Source organism: Juglans regia, chromosome 1 (assembly GCF_001411555.2).
Source record: "Juglans regia cultivar Chandler chromosome 1, Walnut 2.0, whole genome shotgun sequence".
Lineage (NCBI taxonomy): Eukaryota > Viridiplantae > Streptophyta > Magnoliopsida > Fagales > Juglandaceae > Juglans > Juglans regia.
In genome coordinates this window covers 42098969-42116887 of record NC_049901.1, presented here as the reverse complement: position 1 = coordinate 42116887, position 17919 = coordinate 42098969, and the positions used below count along the sequence as shown (strand labels likewise).

General features: G+C 36.3%; 3 protein-coding genes across 3 annotated transcripts; 2 read left to right on the top strand and 1 right to left on the bottom strand.

Annotated features, from left to right (window-relative positions):
• The first annotated feature begins 228 nt into the window (after positions 1-228).
• LOC108996035 (3-ketoacyl-CoA synthase 2-like) lies at positions 229-3326 on the top strand. The gene is made up of 2 exons (XM_018971769.2): positions 229-1002; positions 2326-3326. The coding sequence occupies exons 1-2, from the start codon at positions 358-360 to the stop codon at positions 3130-3132; spliced, it is 1452 nt and encodes a 483-aa protein (XP_018827314.2). The 5' UTR covers positions 229-357; the 3' UTR covers positions 3133-3326.
• Positions 3327-6531: 3205 nt separating this feature from the next.
• On the top strand, positions 6532-9005 carry LOC108996044 (3-ketoacyl-CoA synthase 20-like). Its single transcript, XM_018971786.2, has 2 exons — positions 6532-7320; positions 7823-9005. Exons 1-2 carry the CDS (start codon positions 6736-6738, stop codon positions 8627-8629), a joined length of 1392 nt encoding a protein of 463 aa, XP_018827331.1. The 5' UTR covers positions 6532-6735; the 3' UTR covers positions 8630-9005.
• Positions 9006-15085: 6080 nt separating this feature from the next.
• LOC108979307 lies at positions 15086-17582 on the bottom strand. The gene is made up of 3 exons (XM_018949966.2): positions 16573-17582; positions 16269-16461; positions 15086-15908 (listed from the first exon to the last, which is right to left on the bottom strand). Exons 1-3 carry the CDS (start codon positions 16963-16965, stop codon positions 15364-15366), a joined length of 1131 nt encoding a protein of 376 aa, XP_018805511.1. The 5' UTR covers positions 16966-17582; the 3' UTR covers positions 15086-15363.
• Positions 17583-17919: the final 337 nt, after the last annotated feature.

The following is a 17919-nucleotide window of genomic DNA, read 5'->3' as shown; positions in this document are numbered from 1 at the left end:
GAAAAGATTATTTGGAGGGTCTAGTGGTCTGGTGAGAAAGGTCCGTACAGCAGTTAGGTGGGTAAGTAAAGCCAGGATTCCTACCTAACTAAGTGACGTGGCATCTCTCCCTGCTGGTCTTCACTGGTTGGCGGAGTTGGAGAAGCCGGCCAGAAAAAAAGCATTAAAAAATAGAACGGGTTATGCATGCTACGTACTATATAAACAACCCACAGAACTTCTTGTAGCGTACTTGTCCTTTATGAGATAGAGCTCAGCAAGCTGCTCATGTTATTCGTCAACTTTCATCTCTCACGAGCGAGCATCTGTTAATATAAGTCTCAGAGCTTTAGGTTTTGCAGAAAACCCTTAACCCTCATGCACGTCCAACGTCTTGTGATCCAACAAACAAGAAACATGCTTGGTTTCAGTACCGTGATGTTGGAGAATCTTCATGAGCACATCAACAAACTTCTCAATCTCAGTTCTCCTGCACCACTACTACTGTTCTTACCCATAATATGCATATTCTCATACATTTTCATCACCAATAAGCGTTCGCGCAAAGTTTTCCTAGTAGATTTTGCATGTTACAAGCCACCAGCCACCCAAATGTGCAGCAAAGAAAGGTTCATAGATCGTTTCAAGATCTATGGAAATTCCAACGAGACCAGCATTGAGTTCATGAGAAAGCTTCTGGGGAGGTCTGGATTGGGTGAGAAGACATACATGCCGTCTTATTTGATGAACGATCCTCCAGATGTGAGCCTTGCAGAAAAAAGGAAAGAGGTTGAATCTGTGATGTTTGGAGCAGTGGATTTGTTACTGGAAAAGACGGGAGTGAATACTCAGGATATCGGGATAGTAATAGTTACATGTACTATTCTTAACGTGGTGCCATCTCTTGCTGACATGATTGTGAATAGGTATAAGCTGAGAGAGAATGTTCTGATCTACAATCTTACGAGTATGGGTTGCAGTGCTGGACTTAGAGCTATTGGCTTTGCCCAAAAGCTACTCCAGGTTCGTTAAAATCTCTCATGTCTTTGTATTCGATCTGCATGAATAAAATTATATTAAGCAGCTACTTTTATTATCTAGTTGGTGCATCAACTCTTTTTTCAAAAAGGAAAAAATATATATAATCTGCATGTCCAAACATATTTTCATTAGAAAAAATTATTTACCTTAATAAAAAAAAAATTATTTTTAAAGAATTATATTCAAACAACTTTTCAGTAGAAATCTATTTATCTATTTTCACAAATCTTTATGGAAAATATATTTTTAATAAATTATTCAAAATTCTCCTTTATATCTATTTTCGCGAAACTTAATAAACAATATTTAATAATACAACTCAAAAATTTTTTTAGACATTTTCAAATGCTTTCTTAATCGAACATGCTCAAAAATTCTGTAATTTGACAAAGAATTCTTTGAATTTCAAGTACCCAGTTTATATATAATTTGACATGCATGTGTATGTATTTTGAGCATGTAAGCTGGTACACATATTTTATTAATAGATCAATTAATTAATTAGGATGAGATTAATAAACAGAAAGATTTTTTTATAATAAAATGATAAATAATAAGTACTTAAACATGAATACGAACACCGTTAACACGATTATATATATTATATATTGTTTTGGAGAAAATTATAATATATCCAACACGAGTAGAATTTAGAAGAAAAATTCGTCTCTTTCCAGCATGCTAGCTAAGCTAGCTCTTTAATTTTCTTCTTGGATTGAATTTTCTTGCGTGTGAAAGGTCTACTTAGTAGTCAACCTAGCTAATTAAATATTATTGGCAAGTGAAATCATACGTACGCACTACACTATCTAGCAAAACAAAAAATTAATTAATGTTAGATATACTTATGAGTTATGTAAATATTGTGAATATTTTTTTATGAAGGTCTCGTAAATATTTATTTTTTTTAAAATAAATGTGCGACGCTTACGTGTTGATATATAACTGCAAATATTATTTATCAAATAAAAATTATATATGTACAGTACTCACCTAGATATTATTAAAAAAGAGTACCATGCAAATATGTATTCGTTAAGGACCTTAATTAACATGAAATATATCAATCCAATTATTCCGAGCATCATATATTCTGCTTGGAATAATTGCAAGTTTCCTCACAAACATACAAAACAAGAAAAATATTATTATATCCAGAGAATAATAATATTTTTCGCATTGAATTATTTATATTTTTAGATCACAACGTGTTCTTCTAATTTATTCTCCTAATCAAACCAGTTAAATTATTATAAGCACTTGCTAATTAACTATGTTAATTTTTTATGGATTCTCTACCCACAGGTGCATCCTAATACCTATGCCCTCTTGGTAAGCCCAGAAAACACCATGCAAATGATCTACAAAGGCAACGAACGGTCAAAGCTCTTCATGAATTTCCCACTTCGTGTTGGTGGGGCCGCCGTCCTCCTCTCGAATCGGCCTTCCGATTATGACAAGGCCAAATACCAGCTCATCCACACTGTCCATACCCACACCGCCAGTCTTGACCGTTCATACCAGAGCATTTACGAAGAAGAAGACCCTGTTGGAATCGGAGGCGTGACCATCACCAAAGATCTCTTAGCCGTCGCCGTCGAGGCCGTCGAAACCAACATCCACGCACTTGGTCCCTTAGTTCTTCCCATATCTGAAATAACCCGATACCTCGCAAACTATTTCATAAGACACTTCAACTTGGCCGACGTCAAACCCTACGTGCCAAACTTTAAGAGAGCTATAGATCATGTTTTCCCTCATGTCGGCACAAAACCTGTTCTGGACGAGTTTGAGAGAAACCTAGGATTCAACGAGGCAGACGTTGAGGCTTCTAGGATGAACTTGTACAGGTTTGGGAACACTTGCAGTGCCTCAGTTTGGTATGCACTATCTTATGGGGAGGCAAAGGGAAGGATCAAGAAAGGTGATAATTTGTGGCAGATTGCATTTGGATCTGGATTCAAGTGTAGCAGTGCAGTTTGGCGGGCATTGAAGACTGTTGATGGTGATGACAAGAGGAACCCATGGAAGGATGAGATCAAGGATTTTCCGGTTGACGTGCGGCATATTAAGACTTATTCCGAGTTATTTGAACCCACCAAAAAGAAATGAGAGGACTGGGGATATCACAATCGTTACAAGTGGGGTTTGGCCTCGGGCCTCCTACGGACCTACATCCACAGTACAAGAAAAAACACGATCGAGAAGGTGGGGTTGGGATTCTATATATATTTGCGTTTATTGCTCTCGTTGTATTCGCTATTTTTCTTTTTCTAATTCGTCGATGTTGATGATGGTTTCTTCTTTCCTTTTGTCTCTTTCATTCACAAAGTACTTGAGCCTGGAAATATATATATCATTAGATAATAGCACTCACATATATTAGTTAAAGTTAAAAGATATTTTTTTATAAATGTAAAAGAAATTTGATTTTTAACTATTTTATTTATATAAATCTCTACATTGAAATAGTTATTTTTTTATTATATAATAATAAAATAATATAAGATAAATTTTATTTTAATTATTCCCATCAAATCTCTACATTAGATTATACATTTATTTATTATATAGTAATGAATAACTAATAATTTTAAAAATATTTAATTTTTTTAATTATTAATTTATTTTATTTTATCATATTTTACTATTCTACCTATTATATATTAATTAATAATCATATTCTTATTAAATTTAACTAGTAAGAAATCTGTACGAGGTGTGTTATTCACCGTAGAGGAGGACAACCTCCTCGTGTCGGGTTGGCTCAACATTAGTATTGATTCTATTCGAGGAACTGACCAAAAATCTGCACAAATGTGGGATAGAATATTGGATTATTACAATGAGTATAAGAAACCTAGTAATCCAGAACGTTCTGTTGTGTCACTGACCAATCGATGATCGGTGATCCAAAAATGCACAAATAAGTTTTGTGCTGCTATAGCCCAAGTAGAATCATTGCATCCAAGTGGTGCAACGGAGCAAGACAATGTATAAATTTTGAACTGTTTCAAATATGCAAATTATTTAGAGAAATTATATTCTCACATTCTCTATTGGCATATTTAGATTGAAAATGCCAAAATCACGTATAGAGAGATTGAGAAATCCAGCTACACCATGGAACACTGTTGATGTCTGCTGAGACACCAATCAAAATGGCAGCAACATGTATCAATGTTGTCAACAAGAAGGAAACCATCTGGGAAACGTTTAGCTATTGCAGACTCGACTCCAGTAGGAGACGACACAGTAGGTGAGAATGTTGAGGTCATTATTGAGAGACCTTCAGGCAAGAAGACTGAGAGAAAAAGGAAGAGAATGAGGAAGGCTACGGAAGCTTCAGACTCTGAATTTCATGCCTCCTTAACTCAGATGCATGAGGATAGAGCCATGTTCATGCGGGAGAGAAGGCAAGAGGCCAGCAAAGCGAACTCTGATAGGTCTGAATTAGTAGTTGAAAAGAAGAGGAAGTCCGATATGGAGATAATGAAGTTAGATCTTGCTGGTATGAATGCAATGCAGCGAGAGTATTTCCAAAATCTTCAAAAAGAATTTTTGAGGAATCTAAGAGGCGGTTTTCGTCTACATCTACAACTCCATCTCCATCTCAACCTTTCAGGGATGTGTAGCCATTTATTGTCTATATTTTAGGCTGTTGTTATCTATTTAATATTATAATAGAACACTTTTTAGCTAGTTTTAGTGGCTGGGCAGCCACTATGTGCATAGGAAGAGCTGTATTTTGGGCTGTGATGTGGGCACTGTTGTTGTTATATTTTGCGTATTGCTGTAATGTAGGCCTCATGGGTACTCCTGCTGTTATATTTTATGGGTAACAACTATATGTGAAAGAAACTTCTTGATTTTGTGCTAATTTTTGTAAATTTTGAGGAGCAACTATATGCTTCTATTGTTATATTTTTTAGGTTGTTGTATGTGGTTAGCAACTATGAGCTGCTGTTATGTGTGTGCTGCATCTTCTTAAGTTGATGTTATGTGTGGGCAGCAATAGTGGTCAGCAACTATAAGCTGACTAGTGCTTCTTTTTGAGTTGTCAGTTCTTTTTATCTCTTTGTAAAACTTGTGATTTGATTTGTAGTTGCCTTGAGGAGTTTTGTTTGAAGTTGTGATTTTATTTTATCTGTAAATTTTGGGCAACAATTGTGTAAGTGCTGAAAGTATAGATTGTTGGATTGTAAACAATAATAGTAGTATTTAAATGATAATAGCAACAACTTGCTGCTCAACTAAAAATAATTGTGGGAGAGAATTGTGAAAATAAAAAAGAAAATAATTATTGGGGTTTGTTGGAAGTAGTTGGAGATTATAAAAAAATAAAAAAATTAAAAAAATTATTGAAATTAAAAAAAATTATATTAAAAAATATATTTAAAAAATAATAATATTTTATTATTATAAAAAATAAAATAATTAATTTAATGTGGAGTGAGAGTTTTGAATCTTTAGTTAAAAGTTAAAAAGTTATCATATTAGCCAAATTTTTATTTGTAGATATCTATTCCAATGTTAATGCTCAAAGGGGCCACAAAGCCTGCCGCCATTTGATTTGACTGCTATACATGCCGGCTGGCTCGATCATGTTCTGCTTAATTGGTTGAACAAAACAGTGTCTTCCAAATCTTCCACGGTGGGGACGTTACATGACTTACGTGCATGCTGACCATTCTCGTAAATTCCAATAATGGAAATGGATGGAAATTATCGTGAGTGGAAGTAGCTGGAAGATCAATTCATTCGAACGAACATTGCTACGTATTCATGTTTGATTATTCTATAAGTTATAAAGAAATTATATTTATAATAATGGATTGTACGACGGCCATATAATTTTTTTAAACAAATAAATAAATATAATAATTATATCAAAAAAATTAATTTTTTAATAATAAACACTATTATTTTTAAAAAAATGTAACTTATAATTATTTCAAAATGCTAGCAAGCATGCACCTAGCTACCATACATTAGGTCCCGTTTGGATATAGAAACTCACTTCTAACTTATTTAATCTCATTTCATTTCGTCATTATAATTTTATCAAATTTTCATATAAATTATAATAAATAATTTAATTTTTTTAAATTTTTAAATAATAATAATATTATAAAATAATATTTTATTAAATTTATTTAAAATCATCTCATCTCATCTCATATCACTGTACAAATCAGCTGTGAACGTACCAATGATATATCAATGATATATTTCAACGATAAAACGATCGATATTTACACAATTAGATTTTTATAGGACCACGCGTGATATCTTCATGTGCACGCACTTACAAAAATTCTTGTCGAATTAAGTAACGTCTTGATATTCGTCCGAGTCGTGCCATTTTGGACTTGTACTGGGTCCCAAAGTGGGAAAATTCCAAGCTTAGATCGATCGACCGACAGATCTACCCCACGTACTTTCCAAAGGTGGGCGGGGTAGGAATGCAAAATGGCCTTTAAAATGTGAACAAATTTGTCGATGAAAAGCAGCAATTCCACGGCATAGGCGCTAGTAGCATTACTGCAGTATATACTCCAATGGCACTCAGTACTCCAACTCTCTGGCAGTTCATTTTGAGCTTATGCTCTTGAACTTCCACGTTTACATATAGATCTCCACATATATAGAATCTCCAAGTTTTTTTGTTTCTGCAAAGAAATTAAACCGTTAGCTAGGGCACACACGTACACCATGTTTGGTTTCAGTATGATTTTAGATTATAATCTGGGAAGTTTCCAGCTTGCACCACTTCTGTGCTTAGCCTCCCTGATTTGTCTCTTGTCAAATATTATATTTTCCATCACCAAACGTCCACCCAAAGTTTTCTTACTAGATTTTGCTTGTTACAAGCCGCCACCCACTCAGATGTGCAGCAAAGAAAAGTTCATAGAAAGGTTTAAGATATATGGGAACTCAAACGAGGCCAGTATAGAGTTCATGAGGAAACTGTTGGGGAGATCAGGATTGGGTGAGAAGACATACATGCCATCGAATCTGCTGAGGGATCCTCCGGATCCGTGCAGAGAAGAGACAATGAGAGAGGTTGAGACAGTGATGTTTGGGGCAGTGGATTTGTTACTGGAAAAGACAGGAGTGAATGTTAAGGAAATAGGGATAGTAATAGCCACAACTAGTAATCTTAACGTTGTGCCGTCTCTTGCTGACATGGTAGTTCATAGGTATAAGCTTGGACAAATTGTTCTGGTCTACAATTTTACGACCATGGGATGCAGTTCTGGTCTTAGAGCAGTAGGCCTTGCCCAAAAGCTACTCCAGGTTTGGTTAACTTTGGTTATACTGTCCCGATCTTCCACCTCCTCCCCCCCCTCTTTTTCTTTTTCTTTTTTCTTTTGGCAGATTTTTGCTCGTTGCTCTTCCTCTAGTACTACTACTGTTTTGGTAGCAATTTCATAGACAGACAAATATTTTTTAAAAAAACTTAGGTTGATCGTGTTTTTGGTGTTTTTAGAATCAAGCATTGGTCGTGATTTTACAAACAAATGATCATCAGAAATCTAAGATATAATTTGTATGTGTGTATGTGTGTGTGTATATATATATATATATATTATACACTGTTAATTGCTCCAATATGACAAGCTGCTAAGATTCAAGAAAAAAAAAATTAATTTAAAAAAAGTTTATATAGTGGCCTCTAGCTAAGAATTACAAGTAAGGAAAAGTTATATTGGTTGGATTGATTAGTTTTCCCACTTGCTAATGGTGTGTATACGTACGTAATTATTGGATGCATGTGTGATGTGATCTTGTCTCACAGGTGCACCCTAATACGTATGCCCTTTTGGTTAGTCCAGAGAACGCTAAGCAAACAATCTACAAAGGCAACGAGAAGTCCAAACTCTTCATCAATTTCCCATTCCGTGTCGGTGGGGCCGCCATTCTTCTCTCAAACCGGTCGTCCGATCAAGACAGAGCAAAGTACGAGCTTATCCACTCTGTCCACACCCAAACTGCTAGTTCCGACCGTTCCTACAAGAGCATTTTCGACGAAGAAGACTCCGAAGGAATATGGGGTGTCACCATAAGCAGAGATCTCTTAGCAGTTGCCATCGAGGTTGTCGAAGCCAACATCCATGCACTTGGTTCCCTCGTCCTTCCCTTTTCTGAGAAAATCAGATACCTCACAAACTATTTTATCAGATACTTCAACATCGCCGATGTTAAACCCTACATCCCAAACTTCAAGAAAGCAATAGAGCACGTGTTCCCACATGTCGGCACAAAACCTGTTCTGGACGAGTTTGAGAAAAACCTAGGGTTCAACGAGGCCGACGTCGAAGCTTCGAGGATGAACTTGTTCAGGTTTGGGAACACTTGCAGCTGCTCTGTTTGGTATGCGCTGTCTTACGGCGAGGCTAAGGGGAGGATAAAGAAGGGAGACCGTTTGTGGCAGATTGCATTCGGGTCTGGATTCAAGTGCAGCAGTGCAATTTGGCGAGTTTTAAGGACTGTTGGTGGTGACGAGAGGAACCCGTGGAAGGATGAGATCGATGAGTTTCCAGTGGACGTGAAGAACATTCAAACTTATTCCGAGTTATTTGAACCGACCAAAAAGAAATCATGAGGACTGGACTTTGGGATCGATGCACGGTTTCATAATTTCATAGAAACGTGGGATTACACGTCAACGTACGTACAACACCAAGAAGAAAATAAAATGCCAGAGGGAATTAGCAATAGATCACTTTATTTCTGTCGGTTTGGCGAGCTTCGTAAGTCTCGCTGCAATAATTTGTTTCTGTCGGTTTTAATATTTACTGCTGCAATAGCTTGTTTCTGTCGCTGTAATATAGGGAGGTAAGGTTGGGGTGGCAACTCCAGAGTAACGCGACATGAGAAGTCGTGCATTACACGGATACATATCCCGAATCTCGTGCAATTACCATGTTGCTTAACAGGCCTCCGCCTCATCTTGGGATTACTATGAGTTCGATCGGTAACTCTGTCGGCTCTATCGGTAATAATAAGGTTTGATTTTATAAGGTAAATGTTTTAACTAAAAAAATTTCATAAAAATAAATTTATCAAAAGCCGTAATTTAATATGATATATTATATTATAAATTAAATCTAACATATTATATAAATTTATAGATTTACTTTTATAAAAAAATTTTGTAACTATCCTTTTGCTTTTATACAAAGTTTTAGAATCCGGGACGGGGTATATGCTATGGTGTCTTTAGAAGCTTATGAAACACATTGGACATGACACTATATATTATTGTAGAAATAAATTAAGATATTAGTTAATAATTTTCCAAAAATAAAATTAATATATAAAAGTCAATTTATAATCAATTGTAAGACTACGTACGTTGTCATGATTTTTGTTCATGTTGGTTAATTAGAAATCAGTTTTTCTCTTGTTACCCTGTTACAAAGTTTCTGATCAGGATTTTAAAGTTTCAATAAAAGCATGATATTCATTAGTTTTAAGATTCGCATTATTTCTTTAATTGCATTTTACTAATTATGTTCATCTCATGTTAATTAATTGAATATCTCTCTAGCTCGACCAGTCAGTCATCTCATTGAAAATAATAAAAATATATATATAAAAAAAAAATTTAAAAAATAAATAAAATTATTAAAACCTTTGGGACCGACCATTTTTTAAGAATGCATATATAGAATAGACTAGCTAGTCTAATGATACCCTTTGAAAAAATTGCAACCTAATTAGCTAGCTAGATTATTTCAAACCCAACAATTCCGGATCGAAATATCACAATTTTCCTGCAATGCATGGGTTGGTCCAGGTGATCAGATGGACTATATAACATGAGCAGTGAGAAAAGTATGACGAGAGAGATGATTGATTATGATAAGATTAACATCAATTACGTAGAGCATGCTCCACATGCACACACGTTATACGTTCATGCACTTCATGATGATCAAAACGGGAATTAATATATACCAGTTAACCAAACAGAAAAAAGGTAGTGCAGAAACTTTTCATGAATTCAAAAGCTAGGAATCCACTTTTCACAAAGTCCTCGAAATGTTTAGACACAGCAAATCCGACCATAATATATAATATTCTGTGAGTGCGAGGTGGCCCATCAATTGTGACAGAAAATGGACATTCATGGCACACAGGAAGTCGTGTGTATGTTTTGATGTACATACAAGAGTCTCTTTTGAGTCTTTGAGAGATATGTATGGAAAGAAACTCTCATGCCCTTTACACATGAGACAACAGAAGGAAAAGGAAAAAGAAATTAAAGAGATCGATGGCAAAAAACAAAACAAAAAAAAATTGAAAGTGGACTACTCACTGGTGGGAAATGGGAATCCCTCTTTCTTCTTCTCGACCTGATCTAGCTTCTTCTAATTTATTAGAACCCAATTCTGCTGCAGGAAGTCAATTTCGCCGAAAGGAAGAGAACGTCTGGCCACGAAGAAGCTTCAGCTTGCTTTCCCGCTCACGAACCAGTGCACCATTTCTCGTCTCTGTTGGCCCGTCTCCGCTGGCACGTCTCCGAACGTCTTCGCACGTCTCTATCGCTCGAACGTGGTGTCTGCGATGGCGATAGCGATACCAGTCCACCTCTTCTCTGCGTGGAATCCATTGCTTTTTATTTTACTATGTGAGCCTGAAACTTTTCCCGAATCGAAATTACTTAGTCGATCCAAATCAATGAGAGTCCTTCTGAACTCTCCCTTAATTAGAACGAATAAGAACCTTTCACCTAACAATCAAAGGAAAACGAAAGTAATAAAATGAGGTGACAGTAAAATAAAATTGCAAAAGATAGGAAAATTGTTGGTAAGAAAAAAAAAAAAAAAAAAAAAGTTACTCGAGAGCTACACTATTCTTGAATCTAAAATTGAAATCGACTCGGCACCAAGATGTGAGAACTTGGACTAGATAGAGTGAGAGAATGTGAGAGCATTGGTATTGGATTGACTATTTTATTTTTTAAATTTTGATTAATATGTAACTTTTTTATTTTTAGCTAATCATTCAAAACTTAAAATCTATATTGGATTAGTCATCACACTCTCTATAATAATAAAATATTATTATTTATTATTTTTATATTTTATAATTAATTCTATTTTCATAATCTCCTATAATCACCTACAATTTCTAATAATCATATTCATTTTTATTTTCACAATCCAATAAACAAAATCGATATCAATATTATCAAAAAAATTCCATCGATCTTCAAGACTTCAATACTCGGGAGAGGAAGAGGGAAGAAGAAAGAGAAAGAAGACGCGGAAAAGAGAGAGCCAATATTAATAAATAATATATTTGAAGGTGAAATAGTGATTTTCATATTTGAAGAAAAATATGAATTTACTGTAACTGATATTTAGGATGAAAAGTGTTTGGCTAATTCAATATGGATCAACTATAGATAAAATTATTTAAATTTAGAGATAAAATATTATTTGAAGAAGTCAACGTGGATGCTCTGAGAGAGAAGGACGAGAAGCTTCGGAACAAAATCCCTCTTCAGTACGCACCGTTTCGCGTCTGGGAGGTGCACATTTTTCATCTTCATCAACGAGTCCGTGCGCACCGTTTCATTTAACCTGAGGCAGCCACATGGATTTCGTGCGCAAGGGTCCCCGAAATCGACTACGTTTTTAGCTTTATTAGAACCCATATAGTCTGCCTCTGGTTTCAAAGGGCTGAGGACAGCTTCATCACTATATTTCAGGGAACACATCGAAGAAATGTTAGGAAATAACCCAACTTGTGAAGGCCCAAAATAAAACCGTCCTTCTTTTGGGCTCCAGTGCCACTCATCGATACCCTTATCCAACCCCTACAGCCAGATTAATTTCTTGTGTACTTTCTCTTAGGTGAGTCAAGTTTCTTGTATTAAAAAAAATTTATAAAAAAAAATTTATAAATTGACGTGATTTGATATATTATATTATAAAATTATTTTTATTATAAAATAAATCTAACATATCATATAAAATATATATAATTTATAGGACTTCCATCATTATTCTTTGATACAGACAAACAAATAAACAAAACAAACTTACATCATTTTTCCATCCATGTTACCAAACACATGATATTTTTTTTTTTCCTTTCTCTGAGCACATTTGAAAGAAAGTAGATATGTTCCTCATCTCACCCACTTTGTCATCCTTCTTGCAACAGTACTTCCCCATACTTTTTTACTTTTTCCTTTCTTTCTACCAAAGCTGTCAGCATTTTTTACATTTTAACTAGTACTGTTTTTAACCCTTGTGGGAACATAACAGATTCAGATCAGAGAATATATCACATGTTGCTAAAAACATCCCCAAGTCATGATGAGTGGGTGAGGTGAATGAAGTTTCCTGTTTTATTTTCTGTTTGCCAATCCTTTTAACTTTTTCTGGAAAAACCATTTAGGTGTACAGTAAGCACAAGGCTAGGCCTCCTAAATGTATAGCAGAGAATCCCGATGGCAATTGATCAGCAGCCCACTAAGTTAAAAAAATAAAAAGCCTTTGTACCTTTCTAACACATCTTAATTAATTAATTAATTACTCTACTTAATTTTGTTAAAAAAGTTATTCTTTTCTTTTCTATTCTAATCTTCATCAGCTTATGAAACACGTGATTAAACATGAAAAATATTCTTTAACACAGGTCACACACATCGAATGTGGAGACATCCAGGTTCTTGAGTTAGCTTTAGGAGAAAGATTTGGTGGTATTGCACGTTGCATTGTCGTGAAGCTAGCAAGTTTATCCGGAAATCAAAATTCTTTTTATATATGATTATGCAACCATTTAATTGGATATTCTAGGTGCGTGATTATTCACTTATAAGTAGGAAAAATATACAAACTAGCATAGAAAAATTAAAAAAAAAAAAAAAGTATTGGCAAATGGTTTTTGGATTAATTCAATTACATGAACACAAGATATGGGATTCGAATTATTTTAAAAAAGATAGCTAATTCACAATATGGGGTTTCTTGTAGCTGTCATAACACTTCCATCATGTCATAATATATAATCAGTTGCTTATAAGGAAAATTAAATTGCTTAAAAACATGACAAAGATAATTTTAAAAAGAAGAAATAATTAATCGTTAACCACTAAAATTAATGAAGGAATTAAGGAGGCTTGTGGGATTTGGAGGAAGTTTGAAGTAAAAGGAGATGAAGATGAGAGTACCGTTGTTCATGGCTCCTCCTGGCGAACTTGACATATAGCTTCCATTTATGTTTAGCAAGTGGTTGGATTCATTTTTCCATATACCTAATAATTTAATTTGGCTCCACCTCGAGTACCGTTGTTGGACAGATTTACCATCCCTTTCATTTTCGGTGACCAACAACCAAAAATGCCTTATGACATGGATTGTAGATTTTGTACTGTTCCATTAGTCCTTACTTTCCAATTGCCATAGTCGATCATCCTTGCTAATGTAGTAGTAGTAGTAGTATGAGGCAAAATCCTAATTCAGCTCAATTTATACATTTTTGTAGTTAAAGTTGCTTTTTATTTTTATTTTTTAATTTAAGATTCACTGACACCCTTTGAAGTAACACCTACTTTCCTTAATCTAATCCTGTATGTTGAACTAGAAAACACTCAAAAAAAATAAAAATGTCAAGAAGAAGTGTTAAATCCAAATGAAGTGTACCACAAAGTTTAATATCCCCAACATTTTATTTTGTTTTGGTTTTGTCAAATAACAAGAAGAAACAGAGAGTTGATAAAAGTCGGTGGGCGGTTCCTTTCAGAAAGCAACACACTAATTTCTCAAAGCTTCTAGCGTAGCTTTTCTTTTCTTTTTGGTTTTTTTTTTTTTTTTTCCTTAGCAAAACTTCTGGAAGGACAATTTTCCTATTATAAAATGACTACCATGCCCGCTTACAGTTCAAAGCAGGCGAGGGTTGTTTTAGATATTTGAGCAAAAAGAGAAAATCTACACAACTGCCCACTTCCACGGATACGGCATACGAAGTCTGACATGGTTTTTTTTTTTTTTTTTAATTCTGAAACGTGGATTTAGGAGAAAAAAATACCCAAAATCTAAAAGTTCCATTTTTGAATTCCCTCATGCGCGTTCTTCCTCTGCCAGAGGTCCACCTTCTTCCTCTCTCAACTCACTAAGAAGTCAACTTATTCCTCTCTCAACTTACATAGAAATCAACCCTCTTTCAAGACCTAGACTACCACGACGGCAACTCGACTCTAGACTTGACTTACAGGTCTGGTTTTGCAAATTCATTTTAGGCATCCAGGCCATTTTTTCTATGTATGCACACAATGCATTTCCTGAATCTGTTTTCCTTGGACTTATTATAAGGCTTCTCTGTTTTGTATTGCTCTTCTAAATCAGTACAGATTTGATTTATGCCTTCATGGGTAGTTGAAGAGATATAGCCATAGGACCTGTGGTGTGTGTAGCAAATTATTTTCAATTGGAACGCTGGCAAAGGAAGAACGTGCAGGGGAGGAAGAACGCGCGTTGCGCAGGGGGAATTCGAAAATTGACCTTTTGAATTTTGGGTATTTTTTTACTACTAAATGCACGTTTCACTAGAATTTAAAAAAAAAAAACATGTCAGACTTCGTGTGTCGTATGTAGAGAAATAAGCAGGTGTGTAGCTTTTCTCAAAAAACAAATATTATTTAAAAACAAGTTTCAAATTCTATACAAATTTTTTTTGAAAAACAATGAGTCACATTATTAAAAAATAATTTTTTTATATTTTTTTAAAATAAAATTTATTTTTTTATAAAAATTTATATAGAATTTATTTATTTAAAATTTATAGAAATTATTTCTCTACAAACAAATAATGGAAAAACATAATATAAATTGCAATTTCCGAGATACCCCCAGTGGTACGAAGACACAGAAACGACAAAACTCCCTGTGTCTGGATATTATTAACAAGGAAGTACATCATAACAACAAGAAATTTCATTTTCCGTGGGCCTTCTGAAGCTTATCATCTGGAACTCACGAACGCCTTCCTATGTTTCTTTTATTATTATTATTTTTTTAAAAAAAAGACTGACACTGTCCACTGGATTCAAATCCTTTTTGCAGTAGATAATCTTCAAATTTATACAAAAACAGACGACTGTTTCATACAGATCAAGAACATTATGTTTTGTTTTGTAAGGACCTTCTTCTAACCAACTACATATCCGTTTACACTTTTATTCATATTAAGAGTAAGATCTACCCCTCCCTTGCATTAAAAAAACCCAGAAGGGGAGATCACACACGGTATAACATCTGTAATTCTTTCCGATCTTAGTTTTATGAGACCACACCAAAAAAAAAAAACAAAATTTCATGGCTAGTCCTGTTCGATGACCGAAGCCAAACCTGTCACGATCCTAACCCCAATCAGAGAACCTTTGGGCTTTACCTCCGGTGGTTTCCATTCTTCAGCCACCGTCGCCTTCTCATCTTCCTCTCCACCACTTTCTCCCATAGCGAACACAGACTCCCCCAACTCGATTTCATCCGCCGACTCCCCCTCTCCCCCATTCCTTCCCAACTCGCCGTTGCTCGTCCTAATTGAGACCATAGGCTCGGGAGTCGCCTTTGAGGAGGGCATGCAGCGGGGGTGGGGAGAGAGCCATTTCGCCTTCACGTACTCCTCTTTTCTCCACGGCGGGATGTGCATGCCTTTCTTTTTTAGACTCTGCTTCGCGGCCTCCGATACGATGCCAATGATCTTCTGCAGACGATCGGTCTTACCGACGAATATGTATGGAAGGCTCTGAAGGATGGCCTTGTAGCTCTTGGTTGATCGAGCTATTTCGAATTCCGATCTGAAATCTATGTCGACCAGATATCTCTCGCCTCCCATGATCACGTCTATGTATTCATACTGTCCTGTATATATAAATTTTGAGACAAAATTCATTTTCTCAGAAACTTGTAAAAGGTACTCGCTTGGAAAAGTTGAGATGTTAGCCCTGGTCTTTTCATTTCCATCAATCAAATGTCCCATATATTCTCGACAAGCAAACAGAGCACTTAAAAACTGAAAGAAATTTGTGAGTCCTCGGTAGAAGAGAAATTTAAGTTTGATATTAATTCCCTGACATTTCTCTCGGAAGCCAAACAGAAATGAATTAAGAATTTTGTTTTGTTTTAGGGAATTTCTATCTGTTTCCCACCAACCAAACATGACACAGAGAGAGTTTTGCAACACATAAGAGACACGAGTTTCAGAGAGACAGAGACAAATACCAGAGGGATGGGAGGGAGATTTTTCCCAGCGAGATTTGCAGACAGATGCGTCGTACCCCATAGCCAATAGCCCATCAGTGACAACGTTCCTGCAAAACTCGTCTTTACGCTTGCAGATCTTGTTCTTCTCGACGATCTTCGCCGTGTCCGCTAGCAAATTCCTCTCCCACACGCTTGCGCACGGCACCAGACCCTGTGTCCACAGACAGAAACATTTCTCAACTACACGTACGAGACTTTTACGGATATCGAGGAAAAAAAGGGGAAGAAATAAACGAGACTTTAAATTCGAATCTCATTTTACCTTCAGAAATTCCAAAGCTTCTGTCGAGAAAGAAAAATTAGAATCGTTGTAAAAGTCCAGATCGTCTTCGGAGTTATCGGTACACTTCCGATTGAAGCAGTTGCAGCGGTTGCGCCCGCACTTAATCGCACCGGATTGCTTCTCGTTATTCTCTTCGATGAAGTTCTGCACCATCTTGGACAGGCACAGGGAGCTCGGCTCGAACTCAGCCGACGAGCCATTACAGCCGTCCTTGTTAAAATGCGGCTCCTCGACACCGACCTTCTTTGCGGCGGAAATCCTGAGAACGTTTGGAAACTGCCACTCGAAGAGCTGCTTTAGCCGTGACTTCACGACCGGCTTCACCGGCTGAAACTCTTCAGGGGTGTGAGAATCGACCGGCTGGATCTTCATTGGGGAAGGATTGATCAGCGTGATCAGTATCACGAGAAAATTCTCTACTGCACCTCCGATATTCAATTTACCATTTTAACCTCCACTTACAAAAAAACGATTAGGTGGTTCAAGAAATCATAGAGCCTATCTGAAGCCTAATAATATCTCTGACAACAACAAAATCACCGACCGAGCACGGATCTCCGTCTTCAGTTGTAAAATTTGAGGACGAAGAAGCCGATAATTCGGACAAAAATCGTAGCTCTTTTCACCAAAATCCGAGACGCTTAACCTAAAGTTGAAACAAGTTCCTATAATCAACGATTATTATAAAGTATATTCGCGAGACAAAGCATGGAATAACTTCCAAACTCTCCCAAGTCAAGAAAAAAAAAAGTCGCTTTTCCACAGGGTTTTTCCAAAATACGGTTAGTGTTCCCGAAATACGCAACGGCAAGGTAACGTGAAGTTTGCACTTTGGTAAAGAGGAAAATAATCTGTCGCCGGAGTTTCCATTTTCCGGCGAATACGAACTTCGCGTCGGTGTGAGTCGCCGAGACTGTGGGAGAGAGAATTTGGGTGGAGTGAGGTGTGGGTTTGTGGCAGTTGCTCTTGTGGGACGGAGGGTGGGTAATAAGCTGAGACTAGAAGATGTGTACTATTTAAAGGGGAAATGGTGAGAGGTGCTGATTAGGACAGATTTGACACGTGGATATCCGTCGTGTCGAGTAGTGAACCGGGTTGGAAGCTTGCACGATGCCACGTTTTGGACCGTCTGGTACAATAAGTGAGATATCGAAATGTCGACAATGCCCCTCCACTTCTGTTGCCCCACTCCTGGTACAGTAAGCATTGAAGTTTTGAAACGACTCCCGAGGAGGTAGTTTCTTCTTGAGGTAATTTTTGGCTAAAATGCCCTTCGCGAGATGGTGGAAGAAAATTAATCGTAGTGAGCATGTGGTCCAGGAGGCA